The following is an 18796-nucleotide window of genomic DNA, read 5'->3' as shown; positions in this document are numbered from 1 at the left end:
TCCTCCCATCAGCCCTCTGCTGTGAGCCCCTGGGCTGGGTTTCTGGTCCTCTCTGGAAGACCCTCCCCTCCTCTGTGTGGGTGAGCTAAGCCAGCACATCCCCTGTACTAGGCCTCATCTTGCCCAGAGGTTCTTCTCCCTCTCCTGGAATCTGATTTTGAACTGTGCCCCATCCATGCGACCCCCAGGCGCATCTCTGAATGTCTAGAAGGCAGGCTGCAGAGGTGACTGCCTCCCAGGAGGCTCTGGGGCTTTCTCGAAGGGCTGCAGCAGAGCTGGTCTTTGCTTTTCCGTATTGCATCCACAAAGAGCATCTCCCCGGTGATGCTATTCCTGTAAGAGTCTTTGGAACTCTGGGTTTTTGCTCTTATGCAGACTACTTTGCTTACTTTGATATCCTCAAAACCACAGGATCTTTATCTCTTCCTCCGCAGACATCTAGCAGTTTCTGCTAGTTGAGTTATGCAAAGCAGCGCCAGGCCCTCATTCTGCCCACTGGGTGTACCCTGGGGTTTCCCCCTGATTCCCCTGGCCTGGCAATCAAGGTCACTCCACTCCTGGGCTCAAACTCTCTTTTCTGTCCTGTCCCCATACTTCAAGCCTGACCTGAGCTCTGACCACACTTTCCAGCCTCCCAACATCCTTCTCACCTTCTGCTATACCATGGCCTCATCTCCAAGTCCTCCATGCCTTTCAGCTGCTCCTCCAGGAAGCCTTTCCTGACTCTCCTAGCCGGCGAAAACTCTGGCTGCTTGCAGAGACAGCCCTTCCTGGGTGCAAGATGGATTCAGCTTGCCCAGTGGCCACCTGCACCCCACTGTCCTCATTTGTCTCCCTTCCTATCCACTCCTGGTCTAGGAAGAGCTCCCTGAGGTCAGGGACAGGCTCTGACTTCTTTCAGGGTGTGGGGCCCAACATGGAATGGGCATAAATGCAAGAGGACAGGCCTGGAGTATGGCCCTGAATTCTGGCCCACTGGGGCATCAGTGTCCCAAGGTGACCTCAGGCAGATCCTTTTCTCCAGGCTCTGGTGCCCTGAGGTGGTTGGATTTGGCTTGATAGTGGGGCTCTGCTGTGACAGGAGGGCATCTCGGTTTGGGACTGATGTACTGGCCGGCACCCCCACCCTGCTGTAGCAGCCCCCGTTTCCTCCGGCTCCGGCTGCACAATCTCATTATGAGCCCTTCTGGATTTACATCTAGACCCATCCTAAGCCCATCACTAACAGATGGCATCTTGGCAGAGGAAGATGTGGATGCAAACACCGACTCGTTTGCTCACTCACTCAGCAACCTGCTATGTAGCCACGCTCTGGGCCAGGCCCAGGCCAGCTCCATGAACCCAGCGTGGAGCTAGACCTCAGTCTGGCCAGAAAGTGCTTCCCAGAAACAGGAACTCAAGGGGTGCTTCCCAGAAACAGGCAGAGACTGAGGGAGCCAGAAAAGGGAGGGGCCGGCCTGAGTCTTAGGGGCAGGCTGGCCCTTGAGGGCGGCAGGGTGTGACAGGGCTGCGTTGGGAGGGGACTGGAGTAGCTGTGCCCACCAGGACTGCAGGCTGGCACTGGGCACTACTGGGTGAGGTGGGATGCTAAGAAGACAGCTGATGGAGAAGGATTATCTGCTCTTGTTTACATGATTAAAACCAGACAAACACTTTCTTTATCAGAAAGAATGAAAGGGCTTTGGGAAAAAATCCTTTGGCAGCAAAACAAAGCATGGCATTTCCTTAATCTCTTGCCTGGCCCCTCCCCCACTCCCTCTGAGTACCCTGCAAGGCTTGGGCACAGCAGCACTGGGGTGACCTGCACTGGGTAACAGAGAGCCTAGGCCGGGTGGTCAGAGGTGAGGAGGAGCTGGGGGCCAAGTCTGGACCCCAGCACTTACCCAAGATGGTGCCAGGTGGCTCTGATCTGGGAGCAGCTCCTCTCAGGGCCCTGTTTTGGAGATGGGGACCGCAGGACAGGGTTGTGGACAGTTGGCTGAACCCGGCTGGGATACAGCAAGCCTCAGGCCGCTGACTCCTTGCTAGGGATCCACTCAGAGTAAGCCCAGGCTGGGAGCCGGGGATCCTCCAGAGGCCAGACCTGCCCCTCCTGTCACCTGCTCTCAATCCAGTGACAGAGGGCAGGCAGTGATAATCAGGCTGGTGTGGTGTTGGAAGAGGTTCGGGGAACTCCAGAATGGGCTCTTGACTCTGGGAAAGAGGCAGATAGTCCAAAGACTCCGCTGACAGGCGGGCTGCACCTGGACTGGTGCATGAGGAAAGCTGCTTCCCAGACAGGGGTGCCTGGGAGGGTAGAGCAGAGCTAGAACTATGATGGTGACCCTGGCACTGGGAGCCAAGAGGCCAGAAGGAGCCCAGAACTGAGAGGGACCTCGGGGAATGAGTGGATGCTGGGCACAGCTGGGAGGGCCTGGAGAGGACCAGTCTGTGCACCCAGCCTGGGTCTCATGCGTCCCACAGCCTCTGACCCATCTCAATCTCCCAGCCTGATGTCCGGTCTTGCCTCCCTGGATGCCAAGACCTCCAGCCGCCTGGGCATCCTCACTGTGGCTTACTACTTGTGGACCACTTTCCTGGCTGTCGTCGTGGGCATCATCATGGTCTCCATCATCCACCCGGGGGGTGCAGCCCAGAAGGAGATGACAGAGCAGAGTGGGAAGCCGGTCATGAGCTCAGCCGACGCCCTTCTGGACCTCATCCGGTAACCTGCCACCCATACCCCGGGGGAAGTACACGCTGAGCTAGGTGCCCTGCATGACCCCCAGAGGACTGGGCGGGATGAGCTGAGGCTCCCCTCAATTGATCTGGTATAAGGCACGGGCGTGGAGGCTGTGCAGAGACCATGACCCCCAGCACCCTGGAGTCAATGACCCCAGCACTGTTGCTCCCTGTGGGCTTCCTCTGCCCCATCAGGCTGCCAGGACCCCCTGGCAGGGTAGGGTCTGTGCCACTGCCCGAACAGGCCAGTGCGTGGCTCTAGGCACCCAGCCTGTGAGCTGGAAAGGCCAGTTATTACAGGTTCCCCCCACTTCTCTATTGGCTCCCTTCTCACAGATGGGGGAATGAGACTCATGGAGAAGATGTGAAGTTTCCAGACTTATCCAGCCAATGGGCAGTGTGGCCAGGCTCTGTCCAGGTTGCCTAAATCCCAGGACAGTGCTCTGCAATGCCATTGTCTCAGCCACATCAGCTCTGCTGAGTCCCATGTTCCAGGGACCCAAGTCCTCCTCCCTGGGCAAGTGCTGCAGGTTTCTGCCTGACCCAGCCTTGCTGAAGTGTTGACCTTTCCCAGGGCCTTTGGATATGAGTCTTGCACTAACCCCTACTTGCAATCCAGTAGGGGACACAAGCTAAGACAGCTAAGTAATTCTCCTGGCTTCATCTTATGGAGAAGCATTCCTTTCCCTCCCCCATGAGTATAGATGCCAACCACATATCTTCTGTCTATCTCTAAAGAAACTCTTCCCTCTGTGTCAGTCAGTTACTGTTACTGCTGTGTAACAAACCACCCAACACTTCAGGGCTTAAATGACTCTCAGGAGTCCACAGTTAGCTGGAAGATCTGCTGAGGTGCCTGTGCACATTCAAGGTCTGTAGGAGACTGGTGGATTTGCTGAGGAACAGCTGGGCTAGAATGGCTTTGGTGAGAATGGTCCAGCAGGGGTGTCTGGAGTCTTCACACTGCAGCAGGCCTCAGGCTGCTGACTCCTTGCTAGGGATCCACTCCCCATCCACTCAGAGTAAGCCCAGGCTGGGAGCTGGGGATCCTCCTGGTTTTATTTACCGTGGTGACAGGATTCCAGGAGAACACTTGCCTGAAGGTAGAGAGCGAGAGAGGAAGTGAAAACATGCAAGAACTTTTCAAGCAAGTTCCACTAACATCTTGACCAGAGCAAGTTGGGAGGTGACCGCAGTGTTCCAAGGTGAAGAGAGTTCAGTAATGTCAGCCATCGGTGCAGCCAGCCGACCCTCCCCAGGAATATCTCCAGCTTCTGTTCTGTTCTAAGAACCACAAAGATGCGTGCGACCTTGTGCCTACTGCGCGGTTCTCACTTCGGGGTCTAGAGCCCGTGAGGTCCACACAGGGTCCGCTATGTCTGTGTGCTGGCAACCCTTGGTCCCCAGGGATGCCTACGAACACTGGCCCACCCAGGTCTGGTGTTCTCCCAGAGCCCTCTCACCTGAGCCTTGAGCTCACACACAGCTTACCAGAAGGCAGCTCAGAGTTAACATGGCCAAGCCAAACAGCTTTTCCCCGCAAATTTGCCTTTTCAGAATCCTGCCCACCTATGCAGAGGCTCTCATAACCCACATCCAGTTCTCCAAATGGTGTTCCAGGTTGTGGCCCTTCTCCCTTATTGCCACACCCGCTGCCACCTGCCTCTTGGGGTCCCCTTGGGCTGCCCTGTACATCCTGCAGTGTCCTTGGCATAGCTGCCACCAGGACCTGCCCGGTGTGCAGTGCCCTGGCTCACAGGCCCCTCGAGCCCCCCCCCCACTGCTGCACCCTCAGGCCCTCAGCTCCGAGCCCCCCTCCCCCCCACTGCTGCACCCTCAGGCCCTCAGCTCCGAGCCCTCCCCCTTAGCTGTCTCCCTCCTGTCCTGCTGGCCTTGTTGTTCTGCCCAGGTCTACCGGGCATGGTCCTGCCTTGGTGCCATTGCTGCCTCTCTGGTGGCCCTTCCTGGGGGGAACAGGCTCCTCTCCTAGCTTCATTTATGTCTCTGCTAGGGTCATCTTCACTCTGTCACTTTTTATTACCTCCTTTTTTTGCCTTGCTTTCCCAAATAGCTCTCCTTTCCACCGGGCCCTGTTGTATCCATGGTTTCTCCTTGCTACCTCCACTGGGATGTGTAGTCATATGCCCCTGGGGCCCAGGCCTGTCCAAGTCTGATCTTTGCTCCTGCCCTGGAGCCTGGAACAGCACATGGTAAAGAGCAGGTGTGGGACACAGGGCCATGCATGCAGCAGGGGTTGAAAGCCCAGGGAGGACCTGGAATGGGCACAGCAGTCAGGGTGAGCCTCAGCCCATAGCCACACCAGGGCTGTGTGGTACTCACAGTGTAAGAGGGGGCAGGAGGAGAAGCAGCCGGGCAGGTGTCCTCAAAGCCAAGGCCTAAGGAGCGTCGAGAGGCCTCATTCCTAAGATCTGTTAATTCTAGGATTCAGTATCTATGATTCACCATTTCTTGGATTCTGTGATCTAAAACAGCCTTTTCACAGGGTAGAAGGAGCAGTAGGTCCTCCGGAAGCCCTGCCTCCCCCATGCCGGGGCCCTGCGTGGACACACGTGTCACAGTCAGATGTTCCACAGCGCTTCCTGCTCTCAGCTGCTGCTCACATGGTGAAAACTGATCCTTCTGCTTTGAGGCTTTTGCAATGCTGGTGGTTAGGAACCACTGTCACCATTTCTTGGGCAGAAAGTGGGCCTGCGGGAAGGGACCACATGCTTCGTGGGGCAGGGACCAAAACCTGGAAGAACTGTAGCCTTGTCTCAGCTCTGCCAGTCGTTGGTCACTGTGTGGCCCAGCCAGGCCAGGAGCACTCACTGAGGCTCAGTTGTCCAGTGATGTTCAAGATCCTTCCAGCTCTGTGGTTCTGCACAAAGCCAGGGAGGAGGCTGCAGGGCGCAAACGGAACACTTGGAGACAGATTCCGGGTGACAGGGCAGAGCCCAACCTTGTGGTCTATGAATTCGGGGAAGGGTTAGGTGTTAGAAACGCTGCCCTCGGAAAGCAGAGAGCAGAGCACAGGATGTGGCTGGAGGCTGGGCTCTCTGGGAGGCAGTTCGGTCCCTCTACCGCACTCTGCCCACCTCGATTAAGTGCCTGTTCTGGTGAAGGCCCTCTTCTGGGGGCTGGATGAACAAATCCAAGTCCATGCATCAGGACTCTCCACCTTCCTAGGACAGACAGACGAGAAGGGCACATGGGACAGCCACTCCTCTGCTGCTCTGCAGGACTATGCAGATAATGGGGACATGGGAGTGAGGAGACAGGGGCAGATGTGACAAATGACAAGCCAGAAAGCCAAAGGAATAAGGGGGGAAAGTCCCCCAGCTCACCTCAGGAGTGGGAAGATGTGTGTCTAAGCCTCTAGGATGATTCCAGAGAGACACAACAGGCTGTGTCTCTGGAAGCCCCCGGCGCTCCACCTGGGACTTCAGAAAACTTCCTGGCACTCCCAGGGCAGCTCTCAGGAAAAACCCCAACAGAGCTGGTGCCAGGCAGAGCTGGCCCCTTCTTCCTCCTCTTCCTCTTCTTCCTCCTCCTCCTTCTACTTCTTCTTCATTTTTTCCAGTCTTATTAAAACACCACAAAGATTAAGTAATGTCCTGGCTCTGTCCTCCCAATCACCATCTCAGGGCTGGGGATTTAGCTCAGCGGCATGAATGCCTGCCTGGCAAGCATGAGGTCCTGAGTTTGATCCTAGGTATCCCTGCCAAAAAAATCAACCAATTACCATCTCAGGGACAGGATGGAGCTCTGAGGAGCTGTAGTGCAGAAGGAACCATCCTCCCCTCGGGACTCGGGTTGGTGACATGTGATTGAGGGTGAGTTTGGGACCACAGAAGAGAGAACTTATAAATAAATAATAAACCAGAAGGGAAACCTAGAGGTGGCCCTGGCCTGCTCCCAGAAGTGTCCAGGCAGGCCCTGACAGAGGTGTGGGTATTCCCTAGGCATGGCTGTGATGCCTCCAGGTACAGTTCTATCTGTATTTGATATAGCTGCTGCCAGGAGCACAGGGCCATGAGACAAATAGGAAGGTTTCCCACAGGTGTTCAAAAGCCAAAAAAAAAAAGTTGTGCATTTTCCCAGTTAGTAAGAAGAGTGTCATTCTCAAGTCAGTCTACAGAATAAGTTCACTGATAGTGAGTGTGAGCACATATCTCAGGCAGGAGTCACTTTGGACTGCTAATTAAGGGAAACATAGAACAGCAGAGGCTTAGCAGAGGCAAAAATGTGTTTTCTTATACATAATTGGACCCTGAGTGGGCAGGTCCTGGTCATCAGGAGCTCACGCTCTGGCCCCCTTGTGCTCTGACATGGTTGGCACCAAGAAGGTTGTTTGGGCTTTAGTTCTGACATCTGCGTCTCCAGACAGAAAGAAAAATGCTGGAGGAAAGTACCAGAGGTGCTGGCTGGAATGGCAGCAGTCCAGTGGTGAGCTAGATGACCTGTATGTGCATCTCGGGGCCACAGAGAATGAAGTCAGGCTTTGGTGGGAGGGTCCTGTTGGTCCCCACAGCATAACAGAGCTTCTCATAGTAAGGGAGGAGAGGATGGGGTTCAGGTAGGCAACCAGTCCCTGCCACAGCTCACACTTTAAGTTATCCTAATGTTAAAGGAGTGGGAAAGGTGTAAGTTCTACTTGGTGTCTTACGATCTTTCAAATAATTGTAAGCAGATGTCTCTTTACGCTTCATTAGAAAACAGCTTTGTACATTATTTGAACCTCCTAGGGCCATGCCTGGGATATTTTCTAGATATTTGCTAAGTATTTAAGGGTCAGTCAGTGCTGCCTGGGCATCCTGCAGGTGTAGGCGATGCCCCGGGCAGGTGGGCCTGCAGGCCCCTGGCACTAATGCCGGCTCCGGGCTTCAGGTCTCCTTGGTATCTGAAGATATTTGCTAAGTATTTAAGGGTCAGTCAGTGCTGCCTGGGCATCCTGCAGGTGTAGGCGATGCCCGGGCAGGTGGGCCTGCAGGCCCCTGGCACTAATGCCGGCTCCGGGCTTCAGGTCTCCTTGGTATCTGAGGCTCTGGCTTCTGCTGCTCCACTTTGTAACTGCCATTCCCGGCAAAGGAACCTAGGCCTGCCCAGCCTGGTGCCGCAGGGGCGCCTCTTAGTTTGCTTCCTCCTGCTGGCTGCATACTCTTAGCTGCAGAATCCAAAAAAACTAGTTTCTGCTTCCAGCCACAGGTGCTGGGAAGTCGGCATAAGAAATAATGCACACTCATGTCCACGTGCACCGCCCCGGCCCGTGGGAGCTGCGTCTCGGAAGAAGTGAGGCTGGCCAAGGACAAGCACGAGGGGGAAGCCAGCCAGCCAGGGTGCGGGCTCGTTCCAGCAAGCGCGAGCAGAGAACAAGAATCTTGTTCGCGTCTCTGATTTCAGATCAGTTCCTAGGAGGGGATTATAAGGACAAGCATAGAAATGCTTTTTAAGACGCCGCATGAAATTGCTCTAAAGTTGCAACTAGAAACTTCTGCTCACTGATTTTAGCATACAGGGACGCCAATTATTACTGTGGCATTTCCCATGCAATAATTCTTCACTTCTGTCAGGCTATTTTTTAAACTTGAAGTCTTGTATCGCTTTCCTTGTTTAGTTTTAATTGGTTTCATTCTGTGCTGGTGTTTTTGGTTTGATTATGCCTGATGGTAGGGGCAGCTACTTGGATGATAACAAGAGGCACCCATCTCCCCAGACTGCCCCAGCGCCTCTGCTGTCTCACAGGTGGAATGGATTGACACATCATTTTAAATGCCCTTTGGGCCCTTTGCTTCCCTTTGGGCAGTGGATTGTCTGAAGGCATCTTCTGCCCATTTTCCTACTGGAGCTGTACTGTTCCTATGGTCCTGTATGGTTCGTTGGCATTTTCTGTGTGCCTGCTGCATGCCAGGCCCTCTTCCAGGCACTGGGGACACAGTAGGACACAAAACAGAAGTCCCTGCCCTCCAGGCAGCAGATACTCTGGTGAGAGGAGGCATACGATAGCCATGGAAACCAGGACAAGATGTGTAAGAGCCCGTTATAGACATAGGTCAGTACCACCTGGCCATTTAGTCTTCTAGTTTGTCATTTGCTTATAACTTCGTTTGTATTATAATCCACCCTAGAGAACTCCTCCTCCTTTTTTTATTTTTTTATTTTCACATAATTTTAAGTTTACAGAAAATTGCAAAGAGATTCCATATGTCCTTACCTGGCTTTCTCCAGATGTTGTGTCTTACATAACTATAGTACTTTTGTCAAAGCTAACAGATTAACTTGGTACAAACCTGCTAATTTATAGACTTCATTTGGATTTCACCAGATTTTCCCACTTATGTCCCTTCTCTCTGTCCCAAGATCTAATAGAGGTTGATATATTGCACTTACAAATTTCATATTTCATTGTATTGGATTCATTGTATTAAAATCAATTAATTTTTTTTGCCTATTTTATCCTTAGAAAGTCCTTCTATATTCTGAGAAATGATAAAAAAAAGTTAGCCTATATTTCTTCTAGCTTTCATGGATTAATTTTTTAAAAAGTTATTTCTTAAAATCATCTGGAATTTATTTTGGTCTGAGGTATTAAATAAGAGCTAGTATTTATCTTCCCAAACAGTTGGTCAGTCACATGATAAATCCTTCAGTTCCTCATTGATTGGTAATGCAATTTTGATGTATGTCTTAGGATATGAGATTCTGTTCTGGGTGGGACCAGCAGGATGGAGTGGGTGAGCATGCTGAGGGAGGAGCCGGCTCATAAAAGTCTCAACTCCAAGAGAGGTGTTCAGATGACCCCAGGGGCCCTGGCCTCACTCTGGAATTCTTCAAGTGCTGACTTCCTTTCTAGGAACATGTTCCCAGCCAATCTGGTGGAAGCCACATTCAAACAGGTAAGCAGGTCTCTGGGCGCTGGATGAGGAGGGCACAGGCGGGAGCCCTGGGAGGCAGGGCCAACCTGGACCAGGAAGGAAATGACTTGTCTCCTAGAGGCAGGACACGAGAGGGAAGGGACCTAGATCAGAGCCTCCTAAGGCCACAGATCTTCCCTGGATTCCAGGCTTTCATGAAAAAATGATATGGGGGCGGAGGGAAGTCTTTATTGAGGGCCTGCCTGGCTGTGGGTGCCATGCTGGTGCTCACACACTCACTGCCTGGTAATGATGTGCCAAGGTAGGATTATCCCCATTTCCTCGGTGAGGAGACAGGCCCAGAAGACTGATGATGTGCTCAAGGGTTACACTACTAGTAACTGACCAGCCAGTCAATAAACCCAGGCCAGCCTGCCTGCAGGGACTGTCTTGTCTCCTTTTTAAAAAAATAATCATAGGGGAAAATATTGAAATACATAAATTGAAAAATAACAATCATCTCTAATTCCAGGACCTCGAAACAGTGGTAGTAGATATTATGCATTTAATGTCTTTTTTCTTCATAAACATATTTTGAAAATAAAGATCGTACTTTAGGATCTTAGGATCCTTACTAGGATCCTAGTAAGATCTTTACTGTAAGGATCTTAGGATCCTTACAGATGAAGGATACGTACTTCATCTGTATCCTGCTCCTTTCACTTCCACCGTATTTGAAGTGTTCCCTGCAGTTGTTAAACATTCCTGGAAGTCCAGAAGTCGGTGACGGTGGAGCGGCCTGTGGCCAGGCTGACTCTACACCTCCTTTCCTGCTGTGTGGTCCTCGAGGTTGGACTCTAGCTCCTGCTTTTCACAGGCAGTGTCAGACACCTCGTGCCTGTCTGTCTGCGCTCCTCAGTGTTTGCAGTCGCCTTTCTCCTTCTAATGGCAGCAATTTTGTTAATGCAAGCCAGCGAGTGTTTCCTGAGCCCTTTCCCTGGGCTGGGCCTGGGCTGGGCTGGGGACACAAAGGAGGTGGCTGAGGTTGAGAGGATCACTTTTGGGTAAAATACTGATCCCTGCCTTGCCTATCTCTAAACAGGAGTGCCACAGGTGTTATTGCTGTTGCTGATACTAATACTGAGTTGTGGGTTGTCGCCCGCCAGTACCGCACCAAGACCACCCCAGTTGTCAAGAACCCCAAGGCAGCCCTGGAGGAGGCCCCTCCTCGGCGGATCCTCATCTACGGGGTCCAGGAAGAGAATGGCTCTCGTGTGCAGAACTTTGCGCTGGACCTGACCCCACCGCCTGAGATCGTCTACAAGTCGGAACCTGGCACCAGTGATGGCATGAACGTGCTGGGCATTGTCATCTTCTCTGCCACCATGGGTGCGTTCTGCCTGCCCCTGCAGTGTCCTCACTCTGTTCCCTTCTGGTACCCACCCTCCAGTTATCTGAGTGACCTCCCAGCTTCCAGGAGGGCCCTCTACTACCTCAGCGTGGAGGCAATTGCCCCTTCTCCCTTGTCCCGTTTCTCATCTCCAGGGGCCTCCCTACAGGCACTGGTCCTCGGGAGAGCATCCTGATCCCCAGACTGATCAGAGCCCCACGCTCCACATTCTCTGCACCTTCTGCCTGACTAAACCCTGGGCCCCACTGCATTATGCCCCTGTGCCACTGGCTGCAGGTTGTGTGCACAGCAGCTGCGTTGGCTTCTGGTGGGTGGAGACATTCCCCACCCACTGCAGTTGGCTGGAGAGGGTGGTGCTCCATGGAAGCTGCTGGACAGATGGGTGCACAGATGCATGAATGGATGGATAGCCTTGAGTAACAGATCTGGTCATCTTGCCAAAGTGCCAGGCCTGCAGAGGGGACTGAACCCTTGACAGCAAGTCCCCAGGCTAGGACAACCTTCCTCTCGACACCCACAGCCTTTCTGAGGGATAGAAGATAGAAAAAGGGCATGTCCTCGCAGAGACTCCAGTCATTTAGGGTTTAGAGAGCAGATGAAACTGACCGTGTGTCAGTATGTGTACCATGCTGGTATGTGTCCACACCGATGTGTGCTTGGGCCCGTGTGCTCACTTCCGCTGGGCCGTGTCTGCCGGTGCCAATATCAGTCTCCATGGCTGCCCTGAACAGAGCTTTCTTTGGTCCCTCAGCCCAGCCTCTTTTCCAGGCTCCTCCCTGATGCTGAGCTGTGGCTGGTCTTGGGTCCTGTTGGCCTGAACTGAGGGGCTGGGAGACACTGCCACACCCCGAGTCCTGGAGACACTGACTCCCAGTCAGCATGGAGGCTGAAAAGGGCAGGAATAGCTCAAGCAGGGGGAGCCTGAATCCACATCAGCCAGGCTGTGATGGTTAGATGGGCAGGGCGAGGCCCAGTGTCACCTTCAGCCCCAGCCTCTCCTGCCTGTCCTGACAGGCTCCTCATTGCCCCATCTCCAGGGCCAGCTGCTCCATGAGTCCTGTATGCCAGGGTTCCAGCTCCCACCTGCCTAACCCTACTGGCTAAAACAGTCATCCCCGAGTGTGCTGAGGCCCATCTTGGCCTCACCAGAAGAAAAGAGCCACACAGCTGCCCATTTGAGAAGGGCCCAGCAGCACACACTCGCTTGGAGCTGGCCCATGAGGCAGCTGCACACATGCACTTCCCAACTACGGTGTGAGTGTCTGGGCACCCAGAAAACCAAGGGACAACAGGCTGCAAGGACAGCTCCAAGACACTTCACTCAGTGGCCTTTGCAGCACATTTACCATGTGCCATCTCAGGAGCTGTAGCTCTTGCCCTGCAGAGCGAAGGTGTCAGAGGAATCAGAAAAAGCAGACAGGCAGGAGAAAACAGGTGCCAGGGGTCATGGATGATAGAACGGAGGCAGCAAAGGGTGGGGTAGGGGACAACGGAGTTGGTTAGGTGGGAGGGAGAGTTCCAAGCCACGTGGAGAATGGGCAGCCAGCTTAGGGCCTTGGGAAGTGCATGGGCAAAGGCCCTGGGCAGTGAAGAGCTCAATGGGTCTTGAACACCTGAGGAAGGCCAGTGAGGAAAGGAGGGGCAGGCAGGAGCACCAGGAGGATGGTGGGCTCAGGTAGGAGGGACCAGAGCTGCGGGGAGCTTGGTTACGGGCCAGTGCGTGGGAATGTGGTGGGGTGGTCAGCAGGGGCATTTCTCCTTGAGGGGACGCCATCTGTCGTGTGGAGAATGAGTTCGACAGAGGTGACAGCCCTGCCCATCCTGGTCTGAGGAGAGCAGAGTGTGGGGAGTGCGGCCCATTGCAGGTTCTGGGTGGTCAGTAAGGGCTATGGCTTGCACCTGGGTGCAGGTCTGTCTGCTTTGCCCTCAATGTACCTGTGCCTGCGTCTGGAGAGGGGCCCCTGGAACGTGCTGTCTGTCCCCACAGGCATCATGCTGGGCCGCATGGGTGACAGTGGGGCCCCCCTGGTCAGCTTCTGCCAGTGTCTCAATGAGTCCGTCATGAAGATCGTGGCAGTGGCCGTGTGGTAAGCCTCTCGGGATGGGTCCCCTTTCGCCCCATCCACCCCTCTGGTTGCGGGTCCTTGGAGAGACACTGAGAGCTGTCCCATCCTCTGTGTCCAGAGAGACTCAGCCAGGGGCTGGGGCCTCCAGAGCTACCTGTGTTTGCTTGGATTCCCAGCCCTGACCAGGCCTGGTTCCCCCAACCTGGTTCTGCCCCTCGCAGCCTGTTGTGAAGGACAGCTCGGCCTGGTTTGACTGCCTCTTGGCCTCAGTTTCCCCATACTATGGACTCCAGTTCAAATTTTGAAGAAGGAACACAGTGGAAGGGAAAATCAGCTGCCACTAAACTCCTGGTTTATATCTTAGGAATCCTCTAGGGCTTCCAGGGCCACTCAAGAGGTGTGGCATGGCTGGAATGGGGTTGCCCGAGGGAAGGGACAGAGTAGGCAGGCAGGCCAGAGGTTGTCCAGGCAGGGTGCTTGAGGCAAGGGCACCTACAATGCTACCTGCAGGATACCTTGCTTACACAGCCTTGTCCCAGCCTCGCATGAGCCCCGAGGCCCAGATTGTGGCACCGAGGCTGCAAACCTGGCTCTGCCTAGCACCGAGGCGAGGCTGTCCCGTCACCCCAGGTACTTTCCCTTCGGCATCGTGTTCCTCATCGCCGGCAAGATCCTGGAGATGGACGACCCCAAGGCAGTTGGAAAGAAGCTGGGCTTCTACGCCATCACCGTGGTGTGTGGACTTGTGGTCCATGGCCTCTTCATCCTGCCCCTGCTCTACTTCTTCATCACCAGGAAGAACCCCATTGTCTTCATCCGCGGTGTCCTCCAGGCCCTACTCATTGCGCTGGCCACCTCCTCCAGGTAGGCCAGGGTGACGACAGGGATGGGGCAGAGCGGGCAGAACGGTGCTCTAGGAACAAGACCTAGCTTGGGGATTCAGTACTTCCCTCCACCTGCCATCCCAAGAGCTCATGCCATCTGCACAGCGGCCAGCTTCCCACAGCAGGGGCAGAGGGGGTGGCAGAGTCTGTGCTGTTGCCTCCCACTGCCCCGTGGGGCTTCTGCTGAGCCTGGCGTGGTACCATGTAGAGCTCTGTAGGGCTCTGCCCCTGGGACCTGCAGCCTGGAGAATGTCAACCTTGGCTGTGTTGCTAGGCAGAGAGCCCCACTCACTGACCATGAAGAGTCACTTAGCCTCCCCGGGTCTCAGGGTCCTCGGACGCAGGCTGGATAATTTGAGCCTTTACCCCTAGGAATGCAGTGCAGGCTGTGGAGGCTGAAAGAACCTAGGCCCAGCCTTGGGGCTCCCAAATCTCAGCTGAGTACGGAGCACCCCAGGGACTGGCCATCTTCTTTAGTGAGTCTAAGCCCCACAGAACCCCATGAGACTTGGAGAAAGTCAGAAGCTGCCCAGACCAGAGTCCACAGTTCTGGCCCCAAGGCCTTGCTCTTCCCTCCAGCCCTCACTGTGCTCTCTTCCCAGAGCCTCAGGTGTGCAGTCTGTGAGATGCCCACAGGCCACTTCCCTGGCCAATGCCCAGATACTCCCTGCCTCAGAGGAAGTCCACACAGAACTCAGTGCCAGGCACTGTCTGAGCATGGTGTGGCTTGACCCTCTATCAGCTCTGTGACCTGGGTTTTGTGTGGATGAGGGAACCAGGGCACCCAGATTAGGTCTTTGCCAGGCCCTGGGTGGAGGCTGCACTCTAAGTCTGGTGGCCTAGCAGAGGGGTATTAGGCAGGCAGCTTTCTGTCAGAGGCCCTGGTCATCCTGGAGGAGGGTGGTGGGCAGACACCAGCCCCTCTGCCCATAGCTCAGCCACACTGCCCATCACCTTCAAGTGCCTGCTTGAAAACAACCACATCGACCGGCGCATTGCCCGCTTTGTGCTGCCTGTGGGTGCCACCATCAACATGGACGGCACTGCACTCTATGAAGCGGTGGCCGCCATCTTCATTGCCCAGGTCAACAACTACGAGCTGGACTTCGGCCAAATCATCACCATCAGGTGTGCCCTGAGCCCCGCTTTCTGGAGGGGTCCGTGGGGCCACGAGGGTGAGGGACCCACACCAAGCCATGCTCAGGTCAGCAGTGGGGCTGAGGGCGGAATGCTGAGGTGGAACCCAGGCTGAGGGAAGCTTCGAAGGCCAGCCTGGCTCTAAGTCTAGCACTGGAAGCAAGGCTGGGCTGAGCTGCACTGGTCGGTGATCAGAATCTCTGCGTAGCTCTGAAGCCAACAGAGGAGCAGTTTTAGACACCAGTTTCCAGAACTTCTTTAGGCCTCGAGAAGCAAGTGATGGGGGCCCATGAGACCCCAGGACCACATGCAGGGTCTTGCTCTCCCAGGAACTTCCTGATGTGGCATATCTGCCAGCCTCTCAGCCTAGTTTTATGGCCTCCTTCTTGCAGCATGGTCCCAACATGTACCCGACTACCTCCTGACTCCCCATTCCTCCCCTTTCCACTCCACCCCATGCAGCATCACAGCCACTGCGGCCAGCATTGGGGCAGCAGGCATCCCCCAGGCCGGGCTTGTCACCATGGTCATTGTGCTCACCTCGGTGGGACTGCCCACTGACGACATCAACCTTATCATCGCTGTGGACTGGGCTTTGTGAGTGCACCCCATGCCTGCCCCAGCTCCATCCTTTGGCCAGGACAGGGGCGTCAGAGTAAGGAACTGAGCCACCTCCCCTGAGGAGAGGGCCCCAGGATACCACCATGTTTGTATTTGGCACAGAGCAGCTGCTTTCCTCATCTATACAGGCCTGGCACATGATCAGGGGGTTCCAGATTGAAAAATGAAAACAGAATTGTAAAGAATTCAAAGACAGTGATCACAGAGCATTAGATGAAGCCTGCCCTTCTAAGCACGGGGCCTGTGTGGCTGACCCGGGCCAGCCCTGCATCGGCTTCAACAACACTCATGGTAGCCTGGGGCATCCTGCCTGGTATAAGCTTGGGTCAGGCCCCTCTTCTACTGAGACAGGTCCAGTTGGGTCCAGGACAGGGGATGGTTTCTACCAGCTGCATTTTTCCCTGTATTTACTGCCTACCTTGGCTTGCCAGAGACCGTTTCCGCACCATGATTAATGTGCTGGGTGACGCGCTAGCTGCAGGGATCATGGCCCACATTTGCCGAAAGGACTTTGCTAGAGACACTGGCTCTGAGGTAAGAACAGGGCTCCCCCTCAGGGACCACCATAAGGGTGCAGACTTCTCACCCACCGCTGGGCAGTATTCAGCCAACCCCTCTATCCCTCTGGGCCTTGGGGTCCTAAAAGGGTGAGGAATTCCTCTGGACCAGCTCTGATCCAGACAGGAGAAGTAGTAGCAACTACTGTAAAGTCCCTTGCCCTGGGGGATTCAGCCCCTAGTGTAAGATGGCCCCGTCCTGCTGTTACATGTCTGGGCGGTTGGATAGGGCTGGAGGGTCTCCACAGGTTCCTCTGTAGCCATGTGTAGGCCACCCCTACTTCATGGGGAAGAAGTGGAGACCTGGGCAGGACAACCACCAATTCCCGGGTATAACCTGTGGGTCAGGCCCCTTTTCTACTGAGACAGGTCCAGTTGGCTCCAGGACAGCTTGGGGAGTCAGTGTCAAAGAGGCCTATGACCTGCAGGGTCACCTAGATTTTCTGTAGGAAAATCTCTTTTTTTGGTTCCCAGCCCCAAGCTCACTTGCTCCAATCACCTTCAATCCCTCCTGCTGCTATCAAATCTCACATCCCTTCTCCAGAAGCTGCCACCCTGTGAGACCAAACCGGTGAGCCTTCAGGAGATCGTGGCGACCCAACAGAATGGCTGTGTGAAGAGTGTGGCCGAGGCCTCAGAGCTGACCCTTGGTCCCGCCTGCCCCCACCACATCCCTGTGCAGGTAGAGCAGGATGAGGACCTGGCCATGGCCAGCCTGGACCACTGCACCATTGAGATCAGTGAGCTGGAGACCAACGTCTGAGCCCGTGGGCAGGAGCTGGACCCACAGCCCATGCAGCTGAGGAGCTGGCAGGCACCAGGCTCTTGCATTCTGCTCTCCCTGAGAGGCTGGAATTAGCCTCAGAGATGGGAAATAGGGTTTTAGGGAGGAGAGGGTGCATGCAGGAGCCCCAGCTGGAGAGTGATGGCCTGCCGAGCCCAAACCCTGGCTGTGAGTTGCTATCCTGCAAGCCTATGTGGGAGTCAGGTGTAGGGGCTGTTGTCCCCATTTTCTGGGTCACAGATTTGAGCACTTGCCCACAATCTTGAGCAAGCAATGTCAGGGCTAGGATGAGCCCTGGCTACTCCTTCCTGTAGGACAGAGTGGCTCACAGGGACAGATGCAGAGTGGCTCCGTAGCCACCACTGCTTCTAATTTATGAGGACATAGTATCAGCATCCTGGTTTCTGCCCCAGCCATGTCCAGGCTTGGCCAGCCTCCACCCCACCCCATAGCATTAGGCCTCAGATAAACAGCTGTCCATAAGGCTGGTCCTGTCCTGGACTGAGACCTCCTTGCTGCCTTCCATGTGCCATGGCCTGCCCCATCCCTGCCCACTAGCAGGTCTCACACAGCTTGTCCGATGCAAGGATGGACATCTTTTCCAGGGATCGTAGAAGGGCCTGGTGAGGATATCCAGGCCAGCTTCCTATGGATAGGTAGGCAGGTCCTGATGGCATGCTGGGGTCGGAACTCCCCAAAGGCCCATGTGACAAAGTGGAGTCACAATTTCCATCCCTTTCTGTGTTTGAAAATTCTGTGACAACTAAATAAAGATCTTTTGTTTTCCAAGTCTCATCTGCTGAGAGCCCACACTCTGGGCCATGGAGGCTGCCAGCATGCTGAAGAGTTTGTCCTGGCAGCCATAGTGAAGACAGCCCTATCTGTGCTGTTGCATACAGAAGACAGAGTGCTGATTGGTTGTCCAAGGGCCTTATTCAGGGACAGCTACCTGGCCAGATCACTGTGTCCCTGGCCAGGGCTGTGCTCTGCAGGGGGACCACAAGGGGAACACATCTCCCAGTCTTACTCCTTTGGTGAGTGCTTCACCTTATAGAAGGGACACATCCATGACATCAGTGTCTCCCCGACTCCCCTAGCCCTAGGTGCCTGCAGGAGGCCAGGGCATAGGAGGGTCATACACCATGACACTCACGAAGATATGACATCAGAGAGACAAGCCTCCTGAGGTCCCCCTGAGAGTCAGGAAGGCACCTGCTTCCACCCTAGCTCCTGATCTACATCCATCAGCCTCTTAGTGTGACAGAGTGCCAGTCCAGGAAGGGCCTGGGCCCCACGTTGTCCAGTCACTTCAGGGGTGGGGCTTATCTGGCCACCACAAGACTTCTTTCCATTTGAGAGGCCTCACCACCGAAGAGAGGCCAGATGTCAGGCTGCCGGTCACTTCCACCTTCGTGTGGATGGGCTTTTGGCCCCTTCCCTGGGTCTAACAGCTTTTAAGCAGCGGAGTTAGCCCCACTACAAGGCATGAATCTGTTCTTTAGCAGCCTTCACAGCTGTATGCTTACACTCCTCCAGCAGCAGGAAGGTCACCACTTCCTGGGCATTGTGAGGCAGCTCTGTCCAGCAAAGGTCTCTTCGCCTAGAACTGTGTACCACCTCCTGCAGCTTCCTCGCCCAGGCCCAGCTCTGGCCCAGAGGGAGCACACTGGGCATGTCTGTCATCTCCTCTGGGAAGGCCTGCCCCTAGAGACTGTGCCCCTTCTCAGCTCTGCACCAGCTCCTAGGTCTGCCTCACCCTCCTAC

The 18796-nt window shown here is 54.8% G+C and overlaps 1 protein-coding gene and 1 long non-coding RNA gene across 3 annotated transcripts in view; one reads left to right on the top strand and one right to left on the bottom strand.

The window, feature by feature from the left end:
* Slc1a7 (solute carrier family 1 member 7) overlaps positions 1 to 17821 on the top strand; it is a 34432-nt gene extending 16611 nt beyond the window's left edge. The window contains exons 3-11 of one of the 2 annotated variants that reach the window (XM_003460956.3): positions 2489 to 2704; positions 9572 to 9614; positions 10739 to 10961; positions 12971 to 13070; positions 13680 to 13913; positions 14867 to 15061; positions 15533 to 15667; positions 16123 to 16225; positions 16793 to 17821. In XM_003460956.3, the coding sequence (XP_003461004.1) occupies positions 2489 to 2704; positions 9572 to 9614; positions 10739 to 10961; positions 12971 to 13070; positions 13680 to 13913; positions 14867 to 15061; positions 15533 to 15667; positions 16123 to 16225; positions 16793 to 17011 (1468 nt within the window). In that variant the 3' untranslated portion in view covers positions 17012 to 17821. Of the gene's footprint in view, positions 1 to 2488; positions 2705 to 9571; positions 9615 to 10738; positions 10962 to 12970; positions 13071 to 13679; positions 13914 to 14866; positions 15062 to 15532; positions 15668 to 16122; positions 16226 to 16722 lie in introns of both variants that reach the window. The other variant, XM_063235203.1, reaches the window with a different exon arrangement.
* Positions 1608 to 5391, bottom strand: LOC134472824 (uncharacterized). Its single transcript, XR_010042801.1, has 2 exons — positions 5062 to 5391; positions 1608 to 3818 (listed from the first exon to the last, which is right to left on the bottom strand). It is a non-coding gene; the product is annotated as an uncharacterized LOC134472824 (long non-coding RNA).
* Positions 17822 to 18796: the final 975 nt, after the last annotated feature.

Source organism: Cavia porcellus, unplaced genomic scaffold (genome assembly GCF_034190915.1).
Source record: "Cavia porcellus strain 051 isolate PalLab524CR breed Dunkin Hartley unplaced genomic scaffold, mCavPor4.1 scaffold_25, whole genome shotgun sequence".
NCBI classification, from domain to species: domain Eukaryota; kingdom Metazoa; phylum Chordata; class Mammalia; order Rodentia; family Caviidae; genus Cavia; species Cavia porcellus.
Note: the sequence above shows the minus strand (reverse complement) of the source record. Positions and strands in the feature narration are given on the sequence as shown.